The sequence below is a fragment of the Micromys minutus genome (assembly GCF_963924665.1).
Source record: "Micromys minutus genome assembly, chromosome: 22".
Taxonomy (NCBI): Eukaryota; Metazoa; Chordata; class Mammalia; order Rodentia; family Muridae; genus Micromys; species Micromys minutus.
This window is the reverse complement of record NC_137957.1, coordinates 45,420,718-45,440,792: the sequence shown is the minus strand read 5'-3', so window position 1 is coordinate 45,440,792 and position 20,075 is coordinate 45,420,718. Positions and strand designations below refer to the sequence as shown.

Below are 20,075 nucleotides of genomic sequence, written 5' to 3'. Positions count from 1 at the left end.
TAAAGACCTGCAGAATGTCTCACTCACTCTGTTTTCCAACAGAAAAATCCTGCTGAGAACTGTGTAAACATGTGAAGGAAAACAAGCAGGTCTCCTTCCTTTTAACACTTCACACGGGTTCCCCTGACCAGCAACCCAGCAACAGCACTAAACCTAGACCATAGTCTTGATTTGGTCAAGAGAAAGAAAACAACAGCTCCTTAGTTCAAAATGATGGTTTTGGGTTTTTTTTAATTTTTTAATACAGATTCATAGCTGTATTTCTCCCAGTAATGCAGAGAAAAATTTCAGGTCAGTGTGTCCCAGAAATAGACAATTATGTCGATGAGTTTAATGCTCTCAGAAAAACTCCTTGACTCTAGGTACTTCTTAAATGTTTTAACTTTAGAGGTTAAAAAAAAAAAACAGAAAGAGAGAAAGGAAAGAATAGAAAACAAAGGTGGGTGAGGGGCTGGAGGCCTGGGTGAGGGAGGTTTCTTGGGTGAGAATGCTTGTTCCAGAGCAATGTGAACCTGAACCCAATCCCCAGTACCACACACACACACACACACACACACACCATTCAGCTGCTGTAACAGAACTTCATCCACGGCCATCCGTGGCCAGTCCCTCACGGTGGATTGGATTGAGTCCTCAGGACCACCCTCAGGAGCCTCTCACAGCGTCACAGGGTCAGCTCCGAGGACAGAGAATGAATGGGGAAGGAAAGGACATCATGTTCTTGCCTATCTGAGATAACAGAGGTAACCAGTCCCTCTCTGTTCCCCACATTTCTGGTGTGTATATGTCCAAGAACGTGCAGAACCCCATCCTTCCCAGCCAGTTATCACAGTGGGCTGCACCCTCCTTACTGCTACCCAGTCCAAACAGCTTACTCACACAGCTATCTCCCTCCTCCTCCACCCCTGCACCCCTCCTACTCCACCCCTGCACCCCTCCTCAGCCAGTCTCCATACTCCCTGCACCCCTCCTACTCCACTCCTGCACACCTCCTACTCCACCCCTGCACCCCTCCTACTCCACCCCTGCACCCCTCCTCCTCCTCCACCCCTTGCACCCCTCCTACTCCACCCCTGCACCCCTCCTCCTCCTCCACCCTCTGCACCCCTCCTACTCCACCCCTACACCCCTCCTCCTCCTCCACCCTCTGCACCCCTCCTACTCCACCCCTACACCCCTCCTCCTCCTCCACCCCCTGCACCCCTCCTACTCCACCCCTGCACCCCTTCTACTCCACCCCCTGCACCCCTCCTACTCCACCCCTGCACCTCTCCTCCTCCTCCACCCTCTGCACCCCTCCTACTCCACCCCTACACCCCTCCTCCTCCTCCACCCTCTGCACCCCTCCTACTCCACCCCTACACCCCTCCTCCTCCTCCACCCCCTGCACCCCTCCTACTCCACCCCTGCACCCCTTCTACTCCACCCCCTGCACCCCTCCTACTCCACCCCTGCACCCCTCCTCCTCCTCCACCCTCTGCACCCCTCCTCCTCCACCCCTGCACCCCTCCTCCTCCACCCCTGCACCCCTCCTCAGCCAGTCTTCCAGGCCTGACTTCAGGACCTCCGTACCCTGGCATGGACACTCTTGGCACTTCCAAGGCCCTGTCCGTACATTTTGGAATCTTGGCCCTTCTGTGAGCACACACTTTCTGTGGCTCCCTCTCCCTCCCTTCAGTGTCTAGCAAATGCCTCTCCCTTTGGAACACCAACTGTGCACGTGCTCTGGGCACTGCCCATTGGGAAGGCACTCTTTCAACAGGGTAGAAACATTAACTCCTTTGCTCTTACAAAGAGCTGGTTATCACTACCCCAGGTCAGAGGCAGGGAAACTATCACAGACAAGTTAAGCATGTTGACCAAGGTCACAACAGATAGGTGGGCATGGCAGGGCTCCAAACCCCACATTCTCAGTGCTGAGGTGCCTCTCCATCCCCTCACCGTTGCAACCCCTGCTACTCCATCCCATCTCAGAAAACAAGGGACTCCTCCCAGCTGCGCCAGGCTTCTCATGACCTCCACATTTCCCAAGGACACTTCTGTCTTCAGGACGCCATAGGGCACTCTAGATGCCCTCCAGCTAAACGTGGGGCTCAGCAGTAAAGCTCTTGCCTAGCATGAAGCCCTGGGTTTGATTTCTGGACCCTCTACACCCTTAAAAAGTCAAGAGACAAAACCTGCCCTTCCATATCCTATCCTAGATTCGTCACACCTAGTCAGGTCCCACTCCCTGCAAGACGGCTTTCCTAATTGTTCACGGTTTCAGTGCATTTCTCCAACTTCTTCAGACACAGTGTGCTCACACAACTTAAAACTTTCCACACTATCTGTTTCTCAAGCATCCTCACTCCAGTAAGTATTTTTAGAAAGCTCAAATAATCCCATTGAAAGTTTTGAGATTGGGGGGTCTGGGCAGAGAGCTGTCCAAGTGCAGGAGCCTGGATTCGGATCCCAGGACCCAGGCGGCTGCCAGACACAACAGCTCGTGCCTGGAACCCCAGCACTTGTTAAGGAGCAGAGCCAGGAGGTTGAGCTCAAACCACAACTGCAGAATCGGTAAGAGACTGTCATAAATAGGTGGGAATTGATAAAGAGCCCCAACACTCAGACACACTCACGCACACACACTCATGGACTCACATGCACGCACACACATGATTGGTTGATTGACTGATTATTGGAAACTGATCTAGAGGCCAAGGATACCGCTATGAATAAAATGTAGAGTGCTCAGGAAGATGTCTCATGGGGAGGGAAACACTAGATAAAAAATGACCAAAAAAAGGCTGGGTGTAGTGGCCCAAGCCTTTAATTTCAGCACTTGTGAGGCAGAGGCAGGCAGATCTCCGTGAGTTCATCAGCCTGGTCTACAAACCGAGTCCAGGACAGCCAGGGCTCTGTTACACAGGGGAACCCTACCTCCAAAAGAGACAGAAGGAAGGAAGGAAGGAAGGAAGGAAGGAAGGAAGGAAGGAAGGAAGGAAGGAAGGAAGGAAGGAAGGAAGAGGCAAGACAGCAGCTCCCCAGCAAATTGTGCTTCAGAGAGAAAACAGAGCTCAGCTGCTTAGAAGAGTGGAAGGAAGGCCCTGTGACCTCTCTAGCACAGGGGGCAGGAGGAGTTAGCTAAGCAGGACCACTCTGAGGACAGCATCCAAGTCTCCCATCACATTCCACAGGCACAGGCTCTGAGCACCTCAGCCTCACATCTACAGTATCAGGCCATCTGCAGACACCCACAAAGGCTGGACCTCTGTGGTTACAGTGAAGGGAATACAGTTGCTTGGATAATTGAGAACAAAGCAATGACTAATCTAGATAATTGGTCCCCGAACCATTACATTAACTCCCAGGTTCACGGATAAATAAGGCAATTGCTAAGCCCCTCCCCCTCCTGACCACTGTCACATAAAAATCGGAAACATCCACAATAAACTACCCGTGACATCGAGGCCAGATGGCTGCCCATGCGCTATCTCTGGTAAATTTACAACTGACTGCTGCAAATGTCATGTGCCAAATGCTTCTAAAATAACTGTTCAGGAGGTAAACGATTACTTCACAGTGAAAAGGGATACTGAAGATATCAGGGAATGCCAGGACATTTTTTTCATGTGTGTGTGTGCATGTGTGTATATGTGTGTATGCACGTTCGTGTGTGTATGGATACACAGGCGTGTGGAAGCCCACGGTTGACATCAACTTTCTTCCTCGCTCTCTCTTCACCTTATCCTTTGAGGAGAGCCAGCTTGCCTGTCATTCCAGCACTGGCCAGCAGAGGGGCAAGTGAGTACTCTATGCAAAGACAGAAGGATCTCTGGGGTTCCCCCGGCCAAAGTAGTGAACCCAGCTTCAGTAAAAAGCTTTGGCCTAAATAAATAAATAAATAAATAAATAAAGTGGAGAAGGAGAAAAGCAAGGAGGGAGTCACAGGTGGCCACCACACCCACCCACACCCACACAGTTCACACACCCTCCTGGCAAGTGCTCCAACCACTGAGCCATCTCCTCAGGTCCCTGGTGGAGCTTTAAAGACAATGTCTGACTTATATTAAATGGGGATTTTTCTGGATTCCATACCAAAGACCCACTCAATATGGGTACCTGTATGAGCCGTGTGTGTGGACCGACACCCTCCTGTGACTGCAGGCATATGTGGGCACGGGGAGGTCAGAGGTCAGGTGGGTGTTCACAGGATCTCTCTCTGGCTCGAAAAGAACCAAGTACGAAAAGCTAGAGGCCACCAAGTCCCAGAGATCCTACTGTCCCCTCCTCCCCACCCCATGCTGGGGTTGTGTATGTTTCTGTTCTTTTTTTTTTTTTTTTTTTTTTTTTTGGCTTTGTTTTCTTTCCATAACTTGTTTTTTAATTCACATCACCTCGCGACCACAGCCTCCCTCCTCTCCCTCCAAATCTCCCCTTACAAATCTTCACACCCCAACCCCCATTACTCCTTCTCCTTCTCCACAGAGAAGGGGAAACGCCATTTGGGTACCACCCCACCCTGAGAAATCTAGTCCCAGGGGGACTAGGCACATCCTTTTCCATGAGGCCCAACCAGGCATTCCAGCTAGGCGAAGAGGATCCAGCAGCAGGGAACAGTCAGAGCAGCCAACCCACTTTAATGTGCTATGAGGCCCATACTCAAGTCTCAGTGGTTGCAAGGCAAGCACTTGACTAACCAAGCAATTTCCCCAGTCCTCCCTCTGTGTGATCTATGTTCTATTCCTTTCATTATTTATTTATTATTTACTGTTTATTTGGAGACAAGATCTCACACTATATAATTCTGGCCTAGAACTTACTATATAGCCCAGGCTAGCCTCAAAATCACAGAGATCTACCTGCCTCTGCATCTCTGCCTCTCTCTGCCTCTCTCCACCTCTCTCTGTCTCTCTCTCTGTCTCTCTCTGCCTCTCTCTGCCTCTCTCCGCCTCTCTCTGCCTCTCTCTGTCTCTCTCTCTATCTCTCTCTGCCTCCTAAGTGCTGGGAATAAAGGCACGCACCACTCTGCCTGACCCACCCCATGATTTTTTAAAGAATCTGAGTAATGCCTTGGACTTCATGCTTTGCCTCCTGAGGAACAAATTGGGGGACAAAACACACAGTCTGAGTTCCTGGCTACTTGGGCAGGGGCACCCCAAAGCTCCCTGTATGGGAATAAATATCCAAACAGAGTACTTTACGCAGCCATTTCTCTGGAGGAACGCTCAAACACCTCAAACTGGATAACACAAGCAGCCGTCTTTCATAGCTCGACGTTGGGAAAGATCAAACCCTTCAGGGAGAAAGTGACCCTGAGGAAACATTAAAATGAACTGTTCCTAAGAGTGGTCGGAACATTCTGGAAGTTCGCACTTGGCAAGAGGATCAAGAGTTCCAAAAATTAAATAAGTAAGAATTGGATGGGCCGGAGATATGGCACTGTGGTACAGTGCTGGCCTACCACGTACCAATAAACGAGGTCCCGAGTTGAAGAGCCAGAACTATAGAAAACAGAAAGAAAAAAATAAGACCCTTAAAATGGGGAGCTCTTCCACATTAAAAGAGTCTCACACTGCCATCAGCATCAACAGTTCAACTCCTCTTCCGGGAAGCCTTCTCTGATGAGCTCTATCACTTAGCTTTTCTTGGTGTGTTCTCCTGTACTATACATAGGATTGTTCTCACAGACTATGTCTTCCACACTCAGCTCCAATCTCCAATTATCTCTTGCTGGCAGCTCCTACCTTGTCCTATAGTCACCTGGACAGCTCTCTGCACAGCGGGGGAGGCCGTGGGTAAGCTTGACGTCCAGGACACAAGGGAAGCTGAGCAGTGACTGGGGTCTTCATGGCTCCCCCGCTAATGTGACATATATAGACTCACATGTAGTCAGCTCCATGCAACATATCAATCTGTCATATTAGCCAAGTTCACTAGGGTACAGACAGGAAAGTCAGTGGTCCAGACAGCTGGGAGAGAAGAAAGTAAATATCCAGATCTGACTAGATGTGTAGGGAATAAAATGGGCCTCACTAGAAGCTAGCCCTATCTACATACAAGTTCCAAGTCAGCCGTGATACATGAAGAGATTGTCACTAGATAGATAGATAGATAGATAGATAGATAGATAGATAGATAGTTAGGTAGGTAGGTAGGTAGGTAAATAGGTAGATAGATAGATAGATAGATAGATGGATGGATGGATGGATGGATGGATGGATGGATGGATGGATGGATGGATAGATAGATAGATAGATAGATAGATAGATAGATAGATAGATAGATAGATAGATAGGTAAGGTAGGTAGGTAGATAGATAGATAGATAGATAGATAGATAGATAGATAGATAGATAGATAGATAGATAGATAGGTAAGGTAGGTAGGTAGGTAGGTAGGTAGGTAGGTAGGTAGGTAGGTAGGTAGATAGATAGATAGATAGGTAAGGTAGGTAGGTAGGTAGGTAGGTAGGTAGGTAGGTAGACAGACAGACAGATAGGTAAATAGATAGAGTTTCAGACCTGCTGAGACAAAAGCAGATTTGTCTTTTTCTTATAGAAAAATATTCCCAGAAGCCACCTTCTTTTCAACATACTAATAACTTCTTACTGCAAACATGGTAATCTCATTTTACAGAGTGTTTTGCTCCATTATCTGATCTGGAGTTCCACACAGACCCTAGGAAACAGGGTACATCCAATTATCCCACCATAATAGAGATAAAGGAAACAGAGCTCAGAAAAGCAAAGGGAAATATTCACCCACAGCAACATAGCCGGCCACAGTGTCAAAGCCTAAACTTCCTTCCAGTCCAAGGTTACCCCTCTTCTTCACCTCCCTTTGCCTTTTTAATTATGTTTTCTTCAGTATAGCTACTGAGAAGTATGAAATATTAAGAGTAGAAATCCTGAGACATGTTCAAAGCCACTCTCTGTTCATACCAAGAGGTCGGGGACAGCATTATTCACAGAATCCCCCAGGCTTGGGACAGGTCTGCAGCCTGACCATTAGTGACTGTGGTACCAAGATCACAGCCCACAGCTGGTACAGTCTCCCCGTGTCAGGCCATTGCTTCTCACCCTGCCAGGTTTCATCTTGATGGGTTCCCCTCCCGAAACCGAAATTCCTACCACCAGCTGACGGACAGAAAACCACAAGGACCAAATCCCAAAGACAGCCAGCTGGGCACACGGGCCCGGGACCATGAGAGAAGAATTTCTCAAAGCCAAGGGCAGAGCCTGGTTAGAGAGGATGCCACCAACACATCCACTCATAGCCCTTTCTCCTTCCCGGCTTACAGGATGTACTACTCCCTGCCCTCTCTGAACATAAAGTAATTTTTAGCAAAGAGCAAGCCAGAGAACAGGATGCTCTAGTACGCTCGTCCTTCACAAACAAAAGCGGATCAGTAAGGATGAGCACTTTGAAGGGGCCTTTTCAATGGAACTGTACTTCCCTTTACCCAATGAGAGACCTACTCAAGGGGGGAAAAGCCAATCTAATACTTGTAAAGAGAATCTTTTCCCCACAAGAAACAGAATTCTTCCTCTTAAGATATAGTCTGGCTGTCCTGGAACTCCCCATTCAGACCCGGCTGACCATGAACTTGGATAGACCCTCCTACCCTGCCCCTGAGCATAGGATTACTGAGATTGGCAGAAGAAACATGATTCGAGGTTTGATTGTTTGTTTGTTTGGGTGGGTGGGTGGGTGGGAGATAGTTTTATGCTGTTTTCTTAAAATTATTATTTGCTTACTTGACTTTAAGATGGCTTGAGCGCACTATGAAGTGAGGACCTACTGAGGACGGGCTTGAGCTTCTGATCCCCCTGCCTAGAGTGTTGAGATTTGGTCTGTTGGTGTGTATGATAGCAAAAGTCTGTATCCCGGAGTCTAGTTGCGCAGGATGAGCAAATTTGCTATAGCAGATTTTGTTGTATAAACCTTGCTCCTTAACTTAAAACTATTGGTTGGATTAAGATGCCTACATTGTGTAGTCAAGTAGAAGAGGGACTTGGGGTCTGAGGCTGAGACCGCAGTGAGGAGAGACACGGAGGAAGATGCCATGGACCACGGGGTAGACAGACGATGAGCACGTCCAGGAATGCTAGCCTGTTGGGGTAGGAGCGGCCCAGGAGGAATACGGCAAGTGTATCTCAGGGTTACTGACACGGAAGCAGACAATTCAGCACAGAGGCTGATATCTGCCCAGCTCTGGTGCTTTCAGGCTTATTATAAATACAAAGGCTTTTCTTTGCATCTTTTCTTTGGAAGCAGATGATTTAACATAGGGTAGAAACCCTCAGAAAGTATTTACCGAGACATTACAGACCACACTACCATGCCCAGTTTATTGTGTTCCGAAGATCGAGTCTATGAGTTTGTGTGTGGTAGGCAGGTACCACCTAACGATACATCTCCAGCCTGAAAAACAATTTCTAGATTGCTTGGCCACCCTCCCACTGAAATGTAATTTGTACATTAACATTTCAGAGCTATCTCATTATTATTCCGGTTTTCACTTGATATGGTTGCTCGGTCTCCCTCTAACCCCTCTAACCCCAATTCTGACAAGCAGGCTGTTAATAAGATGTCACTGCAGGGGGCTGAACTAACAGCTCAAGCATTTAGGAGCATTTCCTACTCTTTCAGGTAACACAAGTCTGCTTCTCGGCACTTACAGATGGCTTGTAAGTCAAGTTCCAGGGGATATGCTGCCCTCTTGTGGTCTTCTCGGGCACCTACATGCACATAGCACACACACACACACACACACACACACAGGAATAAAGCTAAATTCGTAAAGAATGTAAATGCACCAAACTTGCTCCACTTCTAACATTCTCGACTTTTTTAGCGCAGCACACGTGCACTAGGTTACTCCGAACCACAGAACCTAGGAGCCGAACAAAAGCAATTGTTGAGGCTTTGACGCTTTCCTGATTTCCACGTTGTGATGGAATGCGGCTACACTCGAACTTAAATCCGGCCCCCGCTCTCATTTGCATATGATGCTAACTAAACTGAGTCACAGCTATAGGAATGGAGAAGATTTGCTTCCCTGTGGCTGTTTGCAGATTCCAGGGACAGACCTAAATCCAAAACAGCGAAGGTCACCTAGAATGGGATATGCTTTCCTGGCGCCTAGACTCCCAGGTGTTTTTAGTTGGGTCCCTTGAGACACACTTAATCCACATGTATGACACTGACTGCCCCAGCCCACAAAAGTTAGATCCAATCTGGTCAATATTCAATGGCTCCCATCGCAAATCTTAAACAAGTTCAGCCAGGCTTGGTAGCGCAGGCCTTGCGTCCCAGCTCATAAACAGGCTGATCCAGGAAACAGCAAGTTTAAGGCCACAGCCAAGAGCAGAGTGAGTTCTGGTCGTGTCTGGACAACTTAGAAAGACCCTATCTCAAAATAAAATGCTGTACCGAGAACGGAGCCCGATGGTCAAAGTCCTTCGAGCCTGAGTTCAAATTCGAGTGCTTCAGTGAATCAAAAAATAACTGCCAAGCCTGAAGGTCTTAGCGAAGGGAGGTGACAGCTCCAAGGTTTCAAAAGTCATTAGCGGGACACCCACCTCAGCTGCGCAAACACTGCGGTGTTTGAAGGCTGTTTGCGCTTGCTGGTTAGAGTGGGCTGTGGCATCTGACTGGACTCAGCTAGGAAAGCTAGGGAACCCCGTCCAAAAAAAGACGCTAAAATACGTCAGAGGAGAATGCCCCAAACAAACCCAACGTCAGCTAGTTTGACCAGAGGGGCTGAATCTTACAATACGTTACTTGATAGAAAACCTGGCTTAGCCAGGGAAATCTAGAAGCCCTGCTCTGCCAATCAACGAAATGAAGTCGTGCACAGGCAAGTTGGGATATATTTTTAAGTGAAAATTTATCAAAAGAGAGGCCAGTCCTGAAGCTTCATCACGCCAATCTGAGCATCTAGCTACCGCAGCTTCTCAGTGAAATCCTAAGCGCGCAGTAGGGTGGGTCTTAAGTAAGCAGGTCTACACGGATGCATTTTAAGAGCCCCGCAGGCTGCTGTCCCCCAACCCACTGGCACTCCCAGAAAAGTCCTGACTTGCTCAGCTGCACTTTTCCAGTCTCAGGCTCTATGAGCCAAGGGGTCCGGGGCGAGGCCTGGAGGCAAGCCAAGCCAATAGAAAGGGGAGGGGAGCGGCCAGAGACACATCTGGGAAATTCTGCTCCCGAGAAGGGTGCAGAGACCGGCTGCAGGACCCAGGCGACAGTCATCCCCGCTGAATCCGGGCGTGACCGCCCCCGCACACGGACACCGGCTTCCTCTCGGTCTTTCCAGAAGCAGGCGAGCTTCAGTCTCAAAATTAAGGATGGGGCGAGGGAACTGCGCGCCCCCCGCAGCCGCCGCCTCGCTCGAGGGACCCACGCCCCGTAGCCCCGCTTACCTCGGCCCGTGGCCGCACTGGTGGCCGTGGAGTTCCCGCAACCCATCGCGCCACCCGCAGGGAAGCCGCGTTCTGGACCTCCGGTCCCAGTGGCGGAGACCCAGACGGAGGCGGCGCGCGGGACTAGGGACAGCCCTAGTCCCGCCCCGCGCGGGGACCCCCACGGACCCACCCGTCACCGCGGCAACCGCGGCGCCGACCAATGCGCAGCCTCCTGCGCGTTCCTGGGCCGGGCATTGGTGGCAGTTCAGAGGGGGCGGGAGTTTAAAGTAGGGTTTGGGGGGTCGTGGCCGAAGGCGTGGTCCGCAGTAGGGCTCACCCACTGGTCCTCCCTCCTTTTCGCCTTTGCTCTCATTCCTCATGTCCCCTCCCTGTCCCCAGGGTGTGGAGAGGAGAGGAAGTGACAGGGAACTCCTGCTCTGAGTATCCATAGGTGTATGTCTGGGAAGGCTAAAGTCGACAGACTAAGGGATGGACAGGTCTGAAGAGGAAACCAAAACCTCTCCTGCTTTCGAAGAAAGCAGAGACCGCTCCATCCCTCACAATCCCTATCACCTAGAAAAACCATCTCTCCCCTAGGTCGGTCAGATCTATAACTAGAGTTTCACGTTGCTTTCTGGTCTAAGGCAGGTCTATAAATCTCCGTGGTCCCTTTCAGCCTGTTAACTGGGACCACAACTCCTGCTCTGCCCTCTGACCCTCTGTCCGCTGTGTGACATACAGAAACATTGTAACCTGCTCAGCGCCTCTGCCTTGGCCAACGCCATCTGCTCCCATAGATCTTGGGCTTTTGAGCAAGAATACAAATTCCTTAAAGACAAGGACCCTTCGTTTCCTAGTGTCCGCCTGGCTCACGATGCGGAATCAATAAAACTCATTGAGAGGTGAACTCAAGCCAGGAAATAAAGCCCTGTTTTAAACTCGCTATTTATAGAGAAGTCCTGATCGTGCCAAGTTCTTTGCTAAGTTCTGGGGTTGCAAACATGAAGGGAGAGAGACTGTGTCCCCAGACAGACAAATTATAAACAAAATAGCTACACTGAAACTGGACACCAACAGAGCGAAACAGGGAGGGAAGCCTTAAGAGGCTGGATTACAACCATTGGAATGAGAACAGGGTCCTCAATGGAGGAGTTAGAGAATGGGCTGAAGGAGCTGAAGGGGTTTGCAACCCCATAAGAACAACAATATCAACCAACCAGACCCCCCCAGAGCTTCCAGGGACTAAACCACCAACCAAAGAGTACACACACATGAAGCTACCATGGCTCAGAGCCACACAAATAGCAGAGGATGGCCTTATCCAGCATCAACAAGAGGAGAGGCTCTTGGTCCTGTGAAGGCTGGGTGCCCCAGTGTAGGAAAATGCCAGGGTGAGGAGGCAGGAGGGAGTGGGTGGATGGGGGATGGGTGGGGGAACACCTCCTAGAGGCTGGGGAGAAGGGAGAGGATAGGGGGAGTCGGGAGGGGGGAACCGGGAAAGGGGATAACATTTGAAATGTAAATAAAGAAAATATCCAATAAGAGGGGGGCGCTTAACACTATAGGTGTGTTGAGGGGGCACAGAGAAAAGTGGTTCTCACCTTAATATAGCCAGTCATCCTATGGTGACCCTCAACAGTAAGTTTATTTCATTGTTACTTCATAACTGCAGTTTTGCTGCTGTTAAAAATGACAATGCGAATATCCGTGCTTTCCGGTGGTCTTAGGTGACCCCTGTGAAAGGGTCATTTGATTCCCAAAGGGTCTCTCACCCCACAGGTTAAGAACCTTCTGAACATAACCTTTGAGCTATGAGGTCTGGTAAAAACCTGCTGTACAGGAGACAAGAGACACTGCATTCTCCATGGAAACCTGGGTATCTGATCTTGTGGTGAGATGCTATTGTTCTTGTACAAAATAGAGGCACTTCTCCGTTTCCATATAGAAGTGCTGTATATTTCTTCTTTTTCTAATTGTGACAAAATACTTGACAAGATGTAACTTGGGAGAGAGGGAGGGTTTATTCTGGTTGATGATTGGAAAGGAGTCCTGCCCATTGCGGTGGGAAAGAGAGGGTGATAAAAATACATGAAGCTATTATAGGGCTTATGAGCAACAGCTTTTCTCAGCCAGGTGGGCTTGACCCAGAGTCCTATGGCAGTGGACACTTAAGTGTCACCAAAGACTGACCAGAGGCAGTGATTCCAAGTTTATTGTCCTATGACAATAAATATTTAAAGGTTAAAGTTGCAGTCAGATGGGAAACTTTATTAAGGGGTTTACAGAACAGTAAGAAATTAAGGGAAAATGAGGCAGGCTCCTAAGACATAAAGATTCGTTAAAAAAAAAAAAAAAGAAAGAAAGAAAGAAAGAAAGAAAGAAAGAAAGAAAGAAAGTAACCCTTTGGTGATACCTCCAACCTGTGAGTATCCTAGACATTGCCAGTTACACTAAGCTCCGCCAGCCCTCGCTACAATGTTTCCTCTGTGTCTTGTCTACCAGATGCTCTGGGGTCTCGTGGAAGCTACTCAGTAGCTCCCCAGTGTCGGTATTGGTCCTCATGGTGTTTTTGAGTCTGTCAAGTCCTTGAATGTCTTGTACCCAGATGCAAGTGTCTTTGTCTCTCACCCTAGGTGGACCTCGCTTTAGTGTTTAAACCTAGAATTCTATTTGAACTCTAACATCCATCCGCACTGTAACATGTGTGAGTAACTCAGAGTTTGTTGTTTGAGCGGGTTTTCCCTTTGGCCTACTGTGAACTAAACTCCTGCCTCAGGTGGCTGGTCTCACTGGATCCAAGAGCAGACAGGAAACAAGGCTGGGTTGTATGATAACCTCAAGGCCCACACCCAATGAACCACTCCCTCCTACAAGTCTCTACCTCTTAAAGGTTCCACAGCCTTCCAAATGAGCACCCCCACCGGAAGGCTGAACCACAGTATACTAGTTTCCACCTTGGCCTCTGTTTTCTTGGTTCAGTGGCCACCCCTAAACGAATCCTGTATTAGAAAGATGGTACTACTACCAGATAGCCCAAAGAAGTACTGTTGCAGCGTGAAACTCTAGTTATAGATCTGACCGACCTAGGGGAGAGCTGGTTTTTCTAGGTGATAGGGATTGTGGGGGATGGAGCTGTCTCTGCTTTCTTCGAAAGCAGGAGGGGTTTTGGTTTCCTCTTCAGACCTATCCATCCCTTAGTCTGTCGACTTTAGCCTTCCCAGACATACACCTATGGATGCTCAGAGCAGGAGTTCCCTGTCACTTCCTCTCCTCTCCACACCCTGGGGACAGGGAGGGGACATGAGGAATGAGAGCAAAGGCGAAAAGGAGGGAGGGCTTCTAGGTATAGTCTTCCTGGCCCATGCAGGAGATGTCTTCAGAAAAAAAAATCCGTGGGATTGTTCCAGCTTCTTGACAATATCCACCCAGAAAAAATAATTCTGCTTCCTAAATCTTGGTACAATGGCCTACTGGAACCTAAGTCATGGAAGTTCTCTCCTCATGTCCTCTTACAGATGGCTAGTGGCTCTCCAGGAAGCTCTTCCTCTCCCTCTCCCCCTCTCTCTCTCTCTGTGTGTGTGTGTGTGTGTGTGTGTGTGTGTGTGTGTGTCTGGGGGGGGGGGGGGGAGTCGTGTTCCTTGGCTGGAGGTAACTGACCCTGGTGGATATCGTATATTCCCCCTGACAAAGTTATAGCATGTGTAATCTATCCCTTCATTTAACAATCACGACTAAGCACTATGTTCAGGCCAACCATCCCCTACATGCATGAGAAATGGCTGTAAACAAAACAGAAGAAAAATCTAGGAAAAATAGACAAAGTCAAACCAAAAGGGGCAATTTCAGACACTATAAATCCAATCAAAAAGAAAAGAAAAGAAAAAAAGCAAGTTCCTGGAATAGAGGCTTAGGGTAGAGAGAGAGGTGACACTGTTTTAAGTAGGTGAACATAATGCTGTGGGTTTTTAAAGAAGTCTGCTGATGAGAACCCAGACTCCCAAGACCTGAGAAGAACCCAGGCAAAAAAAATAAAAAGCTAGTACAAAGCCCTGAGGCAGGAGCATGCTGCCTATCCTCCAGCAATAGGAAAAAACTGTCCAGGAGACCAAGCTAGAGGCCAGGTGGGGGCTGGGGACCTCACTGTGGCTATGACTGTACTGAGTTTAGTGCAGGATCATCAGAGAGGCAACGGAAAATCCCTAATAAGCGAAGAGCAAGCACACAGTGCCTCTTTTCCTTCTTAGAAAGGTGCTTGTTTGGTTCGACCTTTCAGGCAAAGGTTTGTTGCATTCCGATGCTTCTAAACATAATTAGTCAAAAGAAAAACCACCACTGTATGCCCCGTTTCCTGACTGATCATTGTTGACCTGGTTCTCTACGCTGGGAAAACCACACCACTCAGCGGTTGTTTTCTGACTTTGAACAGCAACTGATTTGTGGAGAAGAGCGTGCTGTCTGCTGAGTAGGAGTCAGGAAGCTGTGAAGAATTTTCCCGATGGCCCCTCCCATACAGGACTCCCCAGCATGTTGGATGGCTTGGGTTTTGTTTTCATTTTTTCTTGCTCTGTTCACGAGTGGCCTTGGCCCTTAAGCACATTACTTGAAAGACAAGCTGTAAACTCAAGTTCCCACCTTGTGCACACTTCCTCTCCCAATGTCCGGATACATCCTTTCTCTGATGGCTCTTCAGAAGGGCAGTAGCCTAACACTGTGCTTCATCTCATTGTCTCTTCAGCCCTCCCATCTCACATGTGTGTATGTGTCTCATGAGTATATGTGGGGGGGGTGTGTCTGGTGTGTGTGTGTGTGTGTGTGTGTGTGTGTGTATGGGGGTGTTTGTGTGTATATATATCATGGGTATGTGTGTGAGCTCAGGTGTGTGTGTGTGTAAAACAGACAAATGAGCTATGCTTCCAGACATCCATAGGGAGTCTTTGATAAACTAAGCATAGATTTGGAGCCTACTGTAGTTAATTTAGAGGGTCTGTTTGAGATAGGGTCGCATGTAACCCAGGCTGTCTCAAGTTCACTCCATAGCTCAAGGAAGGGTGGCCTTTAACTTCTGGTCTCCTCTCAGATTTCCTATGGCTTTGATTACATACTTGCTCTGCGATATCTGCTTTTTACCACCCAAGGTCACCTGTCTTTAACCAGACGCTACTCTCTCAAGGTTCAGAGTCCCAAAAAGAAGACCCGGGGTGACATGATTGCTGAGGTCAGGACGAAAGAGAAGCTGTTGGCTCCTGCATGAAATTGCTGGAGGACCACTGGTGACTTAAATAGGACAGGACAATTTTCCCGAGACCCTTAGAAGAAATGCTCCTTTTCTGGGTACTTAGGAAGGCAGTTGCCCTGATGCTGTATAATGTTGGTTCAGAGACTTGACTTTGATACTGTCGTCTGCTGAGGGGGAGGCAGAACCCCACAGATGTCTCATTCACTATTGATCCCTCGTTCAAAGCAAGAACTCGAACTCAGAGCTTCCGGCCACTTGTCCGTTCACACTGTATGAACCACTTTGAGCGAGGAAAGAAAGAAAATGGTGGTTCAGATCCTGGTACCAGTCTCGTCCTTCCCTTGCAATCTCCTCCCCCGCAGTAGATCTGCAGATGTAAATCTGATTACATCAGCACGTCCAGCCCTCCTTAAACCTGCCCTAGCTCCCCATTTTCTGATGAACAAAATGAACACGCCTAACTGAGAAATAGGTCCTCTGTCCATCTCTCCCCTGCTCACCATCTTTCTTTCAGATCCTCAGACTCTCGACTCCCTCCTGCCACTGAGCCTCAACACCAAGTCGAGTCTCCTGCTGAGAATCCCAGTCCTTCTCTTTGCCTAGTTAATTTCTGTTCGCCCTTCAAGCTTTGCTCGAGAGTTATTTCTTCAGAAAAACCTTACCAATGGCGGAGCCTTGAACCGGAAGACAGCGCACGTTCTTCTTAGTATGCGACTCTGTCTTGGTGAACGGGCTGTCCACCAAAAACCTGGTCTGCTCCAGTGATCTTTCCTTGCCTAGGTAGGAACTCAGCCACACTGAAGAATATCTGTCTGTCTGTGCTCCTACCAAAGACTTCTAGAGTAGACAGACAGAAAGACAAGTAGATACAGATGGGTGCCCTTTAACCTTCTGGTTGGGACGAGCTCCGAAGACCCTCTCTCAGTGGTGAGGACATTTAAGGAGAGACCTGGTGATTCGAGGAGCTAGACCAACAGTTCTTAAAGCTCCTTGGCTCTGTTTGAATCAAACATACACCACCATCATCACACACGTGCACACACACCAGAAGACTCCAGGACACAAGGCTTGGAGCCATTCCACAGGTAGACCCTGAGAACAGAGAAAGTGGTCCAGCATTCTGACGGGAAGTACCTGGTGGGATTCCATTTCAGTCCCACAGTAGCTGGGCTGTCATCCTCTTTGTCCACATCACTTACCATTTGAAAAAGTGAGAGACTAAACAGAAGACCAAAACCAGGCAGGAGATCTCCTTACAAAATACATATTTCCTCACACTGATGGCCACCCGTGAGGTTCGCAAAGCTAAACACCAACCAACGGGACGTGTATGGCTCATCCTAAGTGGTGTCCTACCGACCTGGAATTAGATCCTCCTCCCTCAAAGGAAGCCTGGCACCCATGCCCCACCCCCTCCACCCACAGGACTCTGCTTTCTGTCTGGGTCGATTTGCCTGCTCTGGGTGCTTCATACAAGTAGAGTGACTGTAACATTTTACGTTTGGATTGTGTGGAATTTTTACCTTATCACCTTGTTTTGTGCCCCCATTGACTTACTGACTCTTGAGCAAACTAAGATCTGAAGTGAAAGGTTGGAGAGAGGAAAAGGGGAGGATGAGTCCCAGCCTGCAGTAGGCAAACCCAGTGCCCGGCACCTCCTTGGCATCACGATGAAGGGTTAGTATACTTGTAAAATGAATGACGTACTTTTCCTGGAAGTATACTACTTGGGAAATATCCTCATTCTTTTCTGAGGACTTGAGAGCCTGTTCACTTGGGCACTGGATGCTCACAATATAATAGGCATCTATTAGCCCGTGTTAGAGGATGCGGGTCCTGACGGCTGGGGGAATGCCAAGCAACAGCTCAGACCACAGGCAGCAACTGATCTGCCTGAGCCTTTTGTGCTTACATTTATAAACCTTAGCCTTTGGTTACATTAAAAATTGTGCATTCATGTGGGTACTATTCCAAGGCACACGTGCATCATATAATGTTTAAGTCATTGTAAAGGTGCTAGTCCCTCCCCTTGCAGAATGAAACACATTTAAAATCTTTTATTCTAATTTTTATTTATATATTTTCAGCATATTCTCATTCCAGATTTGAAATATAGGTGGACTTCTACTATATATATGTATGTATGTGTGTGTATGTGTATATATATATATATACACACACACACATATAAATTTAATATACAGTTACAACCATCTACTGAATGTAGCCTTTCCATTTGAATTTCATTTTAAGATCTAATATTCAAATAGCAAAATACTATGAGGTCTTATGGGGACCCAGAGCAGTAGCCAGAGGGTTCACAATGAAGTCTTTATCACAGTGCTTTGTCGTTTTCTAAGTTCCATCTTCAAAAGCGGGATTTTAACAGCTGCATATTCGTCTCTCTCGGCGGGAAAAGAAAGTTTGGTACTGAAATTCGGAAATATATGTTTCTCCTGGAAAGTCTTTCTTCTCTCCGAAGGAATCCCTCCCCCTGCATCCATACTTCTAAGGCTACTTTAAATGAGACCAACTAAGGTGCATTCCCATCCCTTGGGATTACCTTTCAAAACCCAGTCTCTGTGCCTTGCCACAGGTGCGCATGACCAAGACTTTCGGCAGGTACAACACCCTCGCCAGCCAAGTTTGGGGAGATGCACGGAAATCAGTCCAACGCTTATGTTAGGCTCTCAGACTTTCGCCTCCCACAGGCAGAATGTCAATAGCGTCTGTGTTGTTAACTGGCCTATGAAACGGCTCTGTTACCATGACTAACCAAACAACATCCAGGGGCAGTTATGATGAAATGGCTCGGAAGAGGGGAAGGAGAGGTGGAGCAGCTGCTGAATCATTAGCGAAGGCAGAAGACATTTGGAATCCTGAGTCTGGATCCTGGACTTAAAGGGATTTCCGAAGGAAGTAATTTCCTAATTCAGGCAGGCCCAGTGAGCAGAGGAGACGGGGCGGCGTGGAGAGGTTTAATGAGATCATCCTTTTCTGATTAGAAGTGCTGCGGCAGATGTCAGAAAGCATAAACGAACGTTAATATTAAACCGCTGCATGCTTTCCAAGCTTCAAGACCTTAAAATGAGTTTCTAGACAAGTCTGGACTGTGAACCCCTAAGTCAGAGTCTCCTTCTGAGCCCCATTCCTCTGTGTGTGTGTGTGTGTGTGTGTGTGTGTGTGTGTGTACACGAGCGCGCGCATGCGCAAACATGGACACACAGATACCAGATGCTCTTGCGGATACATTTACTTGTATGTGTATGAAGGCCGGATGCCAACATCAGATGTCTTCCTCAGTCTCTCACTACACCCCTAACTTTTTGAGACCCCCGTCTCTCACTGAACCTGGAGCTCGCTGTTCTAGACAGATGGCCTAGCCCCTGAGCCTTGGCATCTGCCTGTCTCTGCCACCGCACCACCTCCGCAGCCCCAGAGTCCCCTGTTCGACACAGACTCAGTTTCCTGAATCTGTTTTCCTCACCCCTCCTCACTAAAGCTTTTCAGCAGTCGTCAGAGCCAGGTGCTCCTGCTGACCGTGAGTCAGATTTCTCCCTGTGGTGTTTTATTTCCGGTGCAATCCAGTTTTCCCCGAATTCTCAGCAATAACCCTGCTGATTGCTCACAGTGTGTTTACCCCGGAACAGGGCAAGGAGTTGCAAGCTTAGAACTTGGGGAACCACAGAGACAGTAGCTACCACTGGTGGCAGGCTGACCTCCAGTCGCTAAGCTCTTCTGCCTATAGCATGAGTAGGACCTACGCAACAAAGAGCCTCAAGAGCTGCATCCCCTGTGTCCAGATTCTGACCTCACCATCTAATAGCAAGTTACTCAGTCATTCTGTGACTCAGTTCCCCTATTTGTCAAGAGGGTAAATTCATACCTACATCAAGTTGTTCTAAGTATTAGAGGGGTTTGTAGAGTTTGTCTTAATTAGGGTTTTGTTGCCGTGAAGAGACACCATGACCAGCTCTTCAAATATCCCCTGACTGACAACTCTTACAGAGGTAAACATTTAATTGAGGCTGGCTTACAGTTTCAGAGATTCAGTCCATTATCATCACAGCGAGAAGCATCCAGGCAGTCATCTAAATCTTGATCTGAAAGCAGCCAGGAGGAGGCTCTCTTCCACACTGGGTGGAGTTTGAGCATAGGAGCCTCAAAGTGCACCCCCACAGTGACACACTTCCTCCAACAGGGCCATGCCTCTTTCAATAAGGCCACACCTCCTAACAGTGCCACTTCCCATGGGCCAAGCGTATTCACATCACCACAAAGGTGGACTATGAGCATACCCAGAACAGGGTAAGCACTAAGGAAGATTTGATTTAAGGAGAAAAAGGTTATAGGGATACTGTTACCATTGTTAGCTAATTGTTGCATGTGAGAGTGAAGCAGGGCCATAAATCATCCCAGAAGTGACAAACATTTGGTCATTAGTAGTTGTCA

The 20,075-nt window shown here is 48.2% G+C and overlaps 1 protein-coding gene across 1 annotated transcript in view; it reads right to left on the bottom strand.

The window, feature by feature from the left end:
• LOC308435305 (overexpressed in colon carcinoma 1 protein homolog) overlaps positions 1-10,487 on the bottom strand; it is a 42,424-nt gene extending 31,937 nt beyond the window's left edge. Inside the window, exon 1 of the mRNA XM_080935975.1 lies at positions 10,406-10,487. Within this exon, the coding sequence (XP_080792101.1) occupies positions 10,406-10,451 (46 nt within the window). The 5' untranslated portion in view covers positions 10,452-10,487. The remainder of the gene's footprint in view (positions 1-10,405) is intronic.
• Between the last annotated feature and the right edge of the window lie 9,588 nt (positions 10,488-20,075).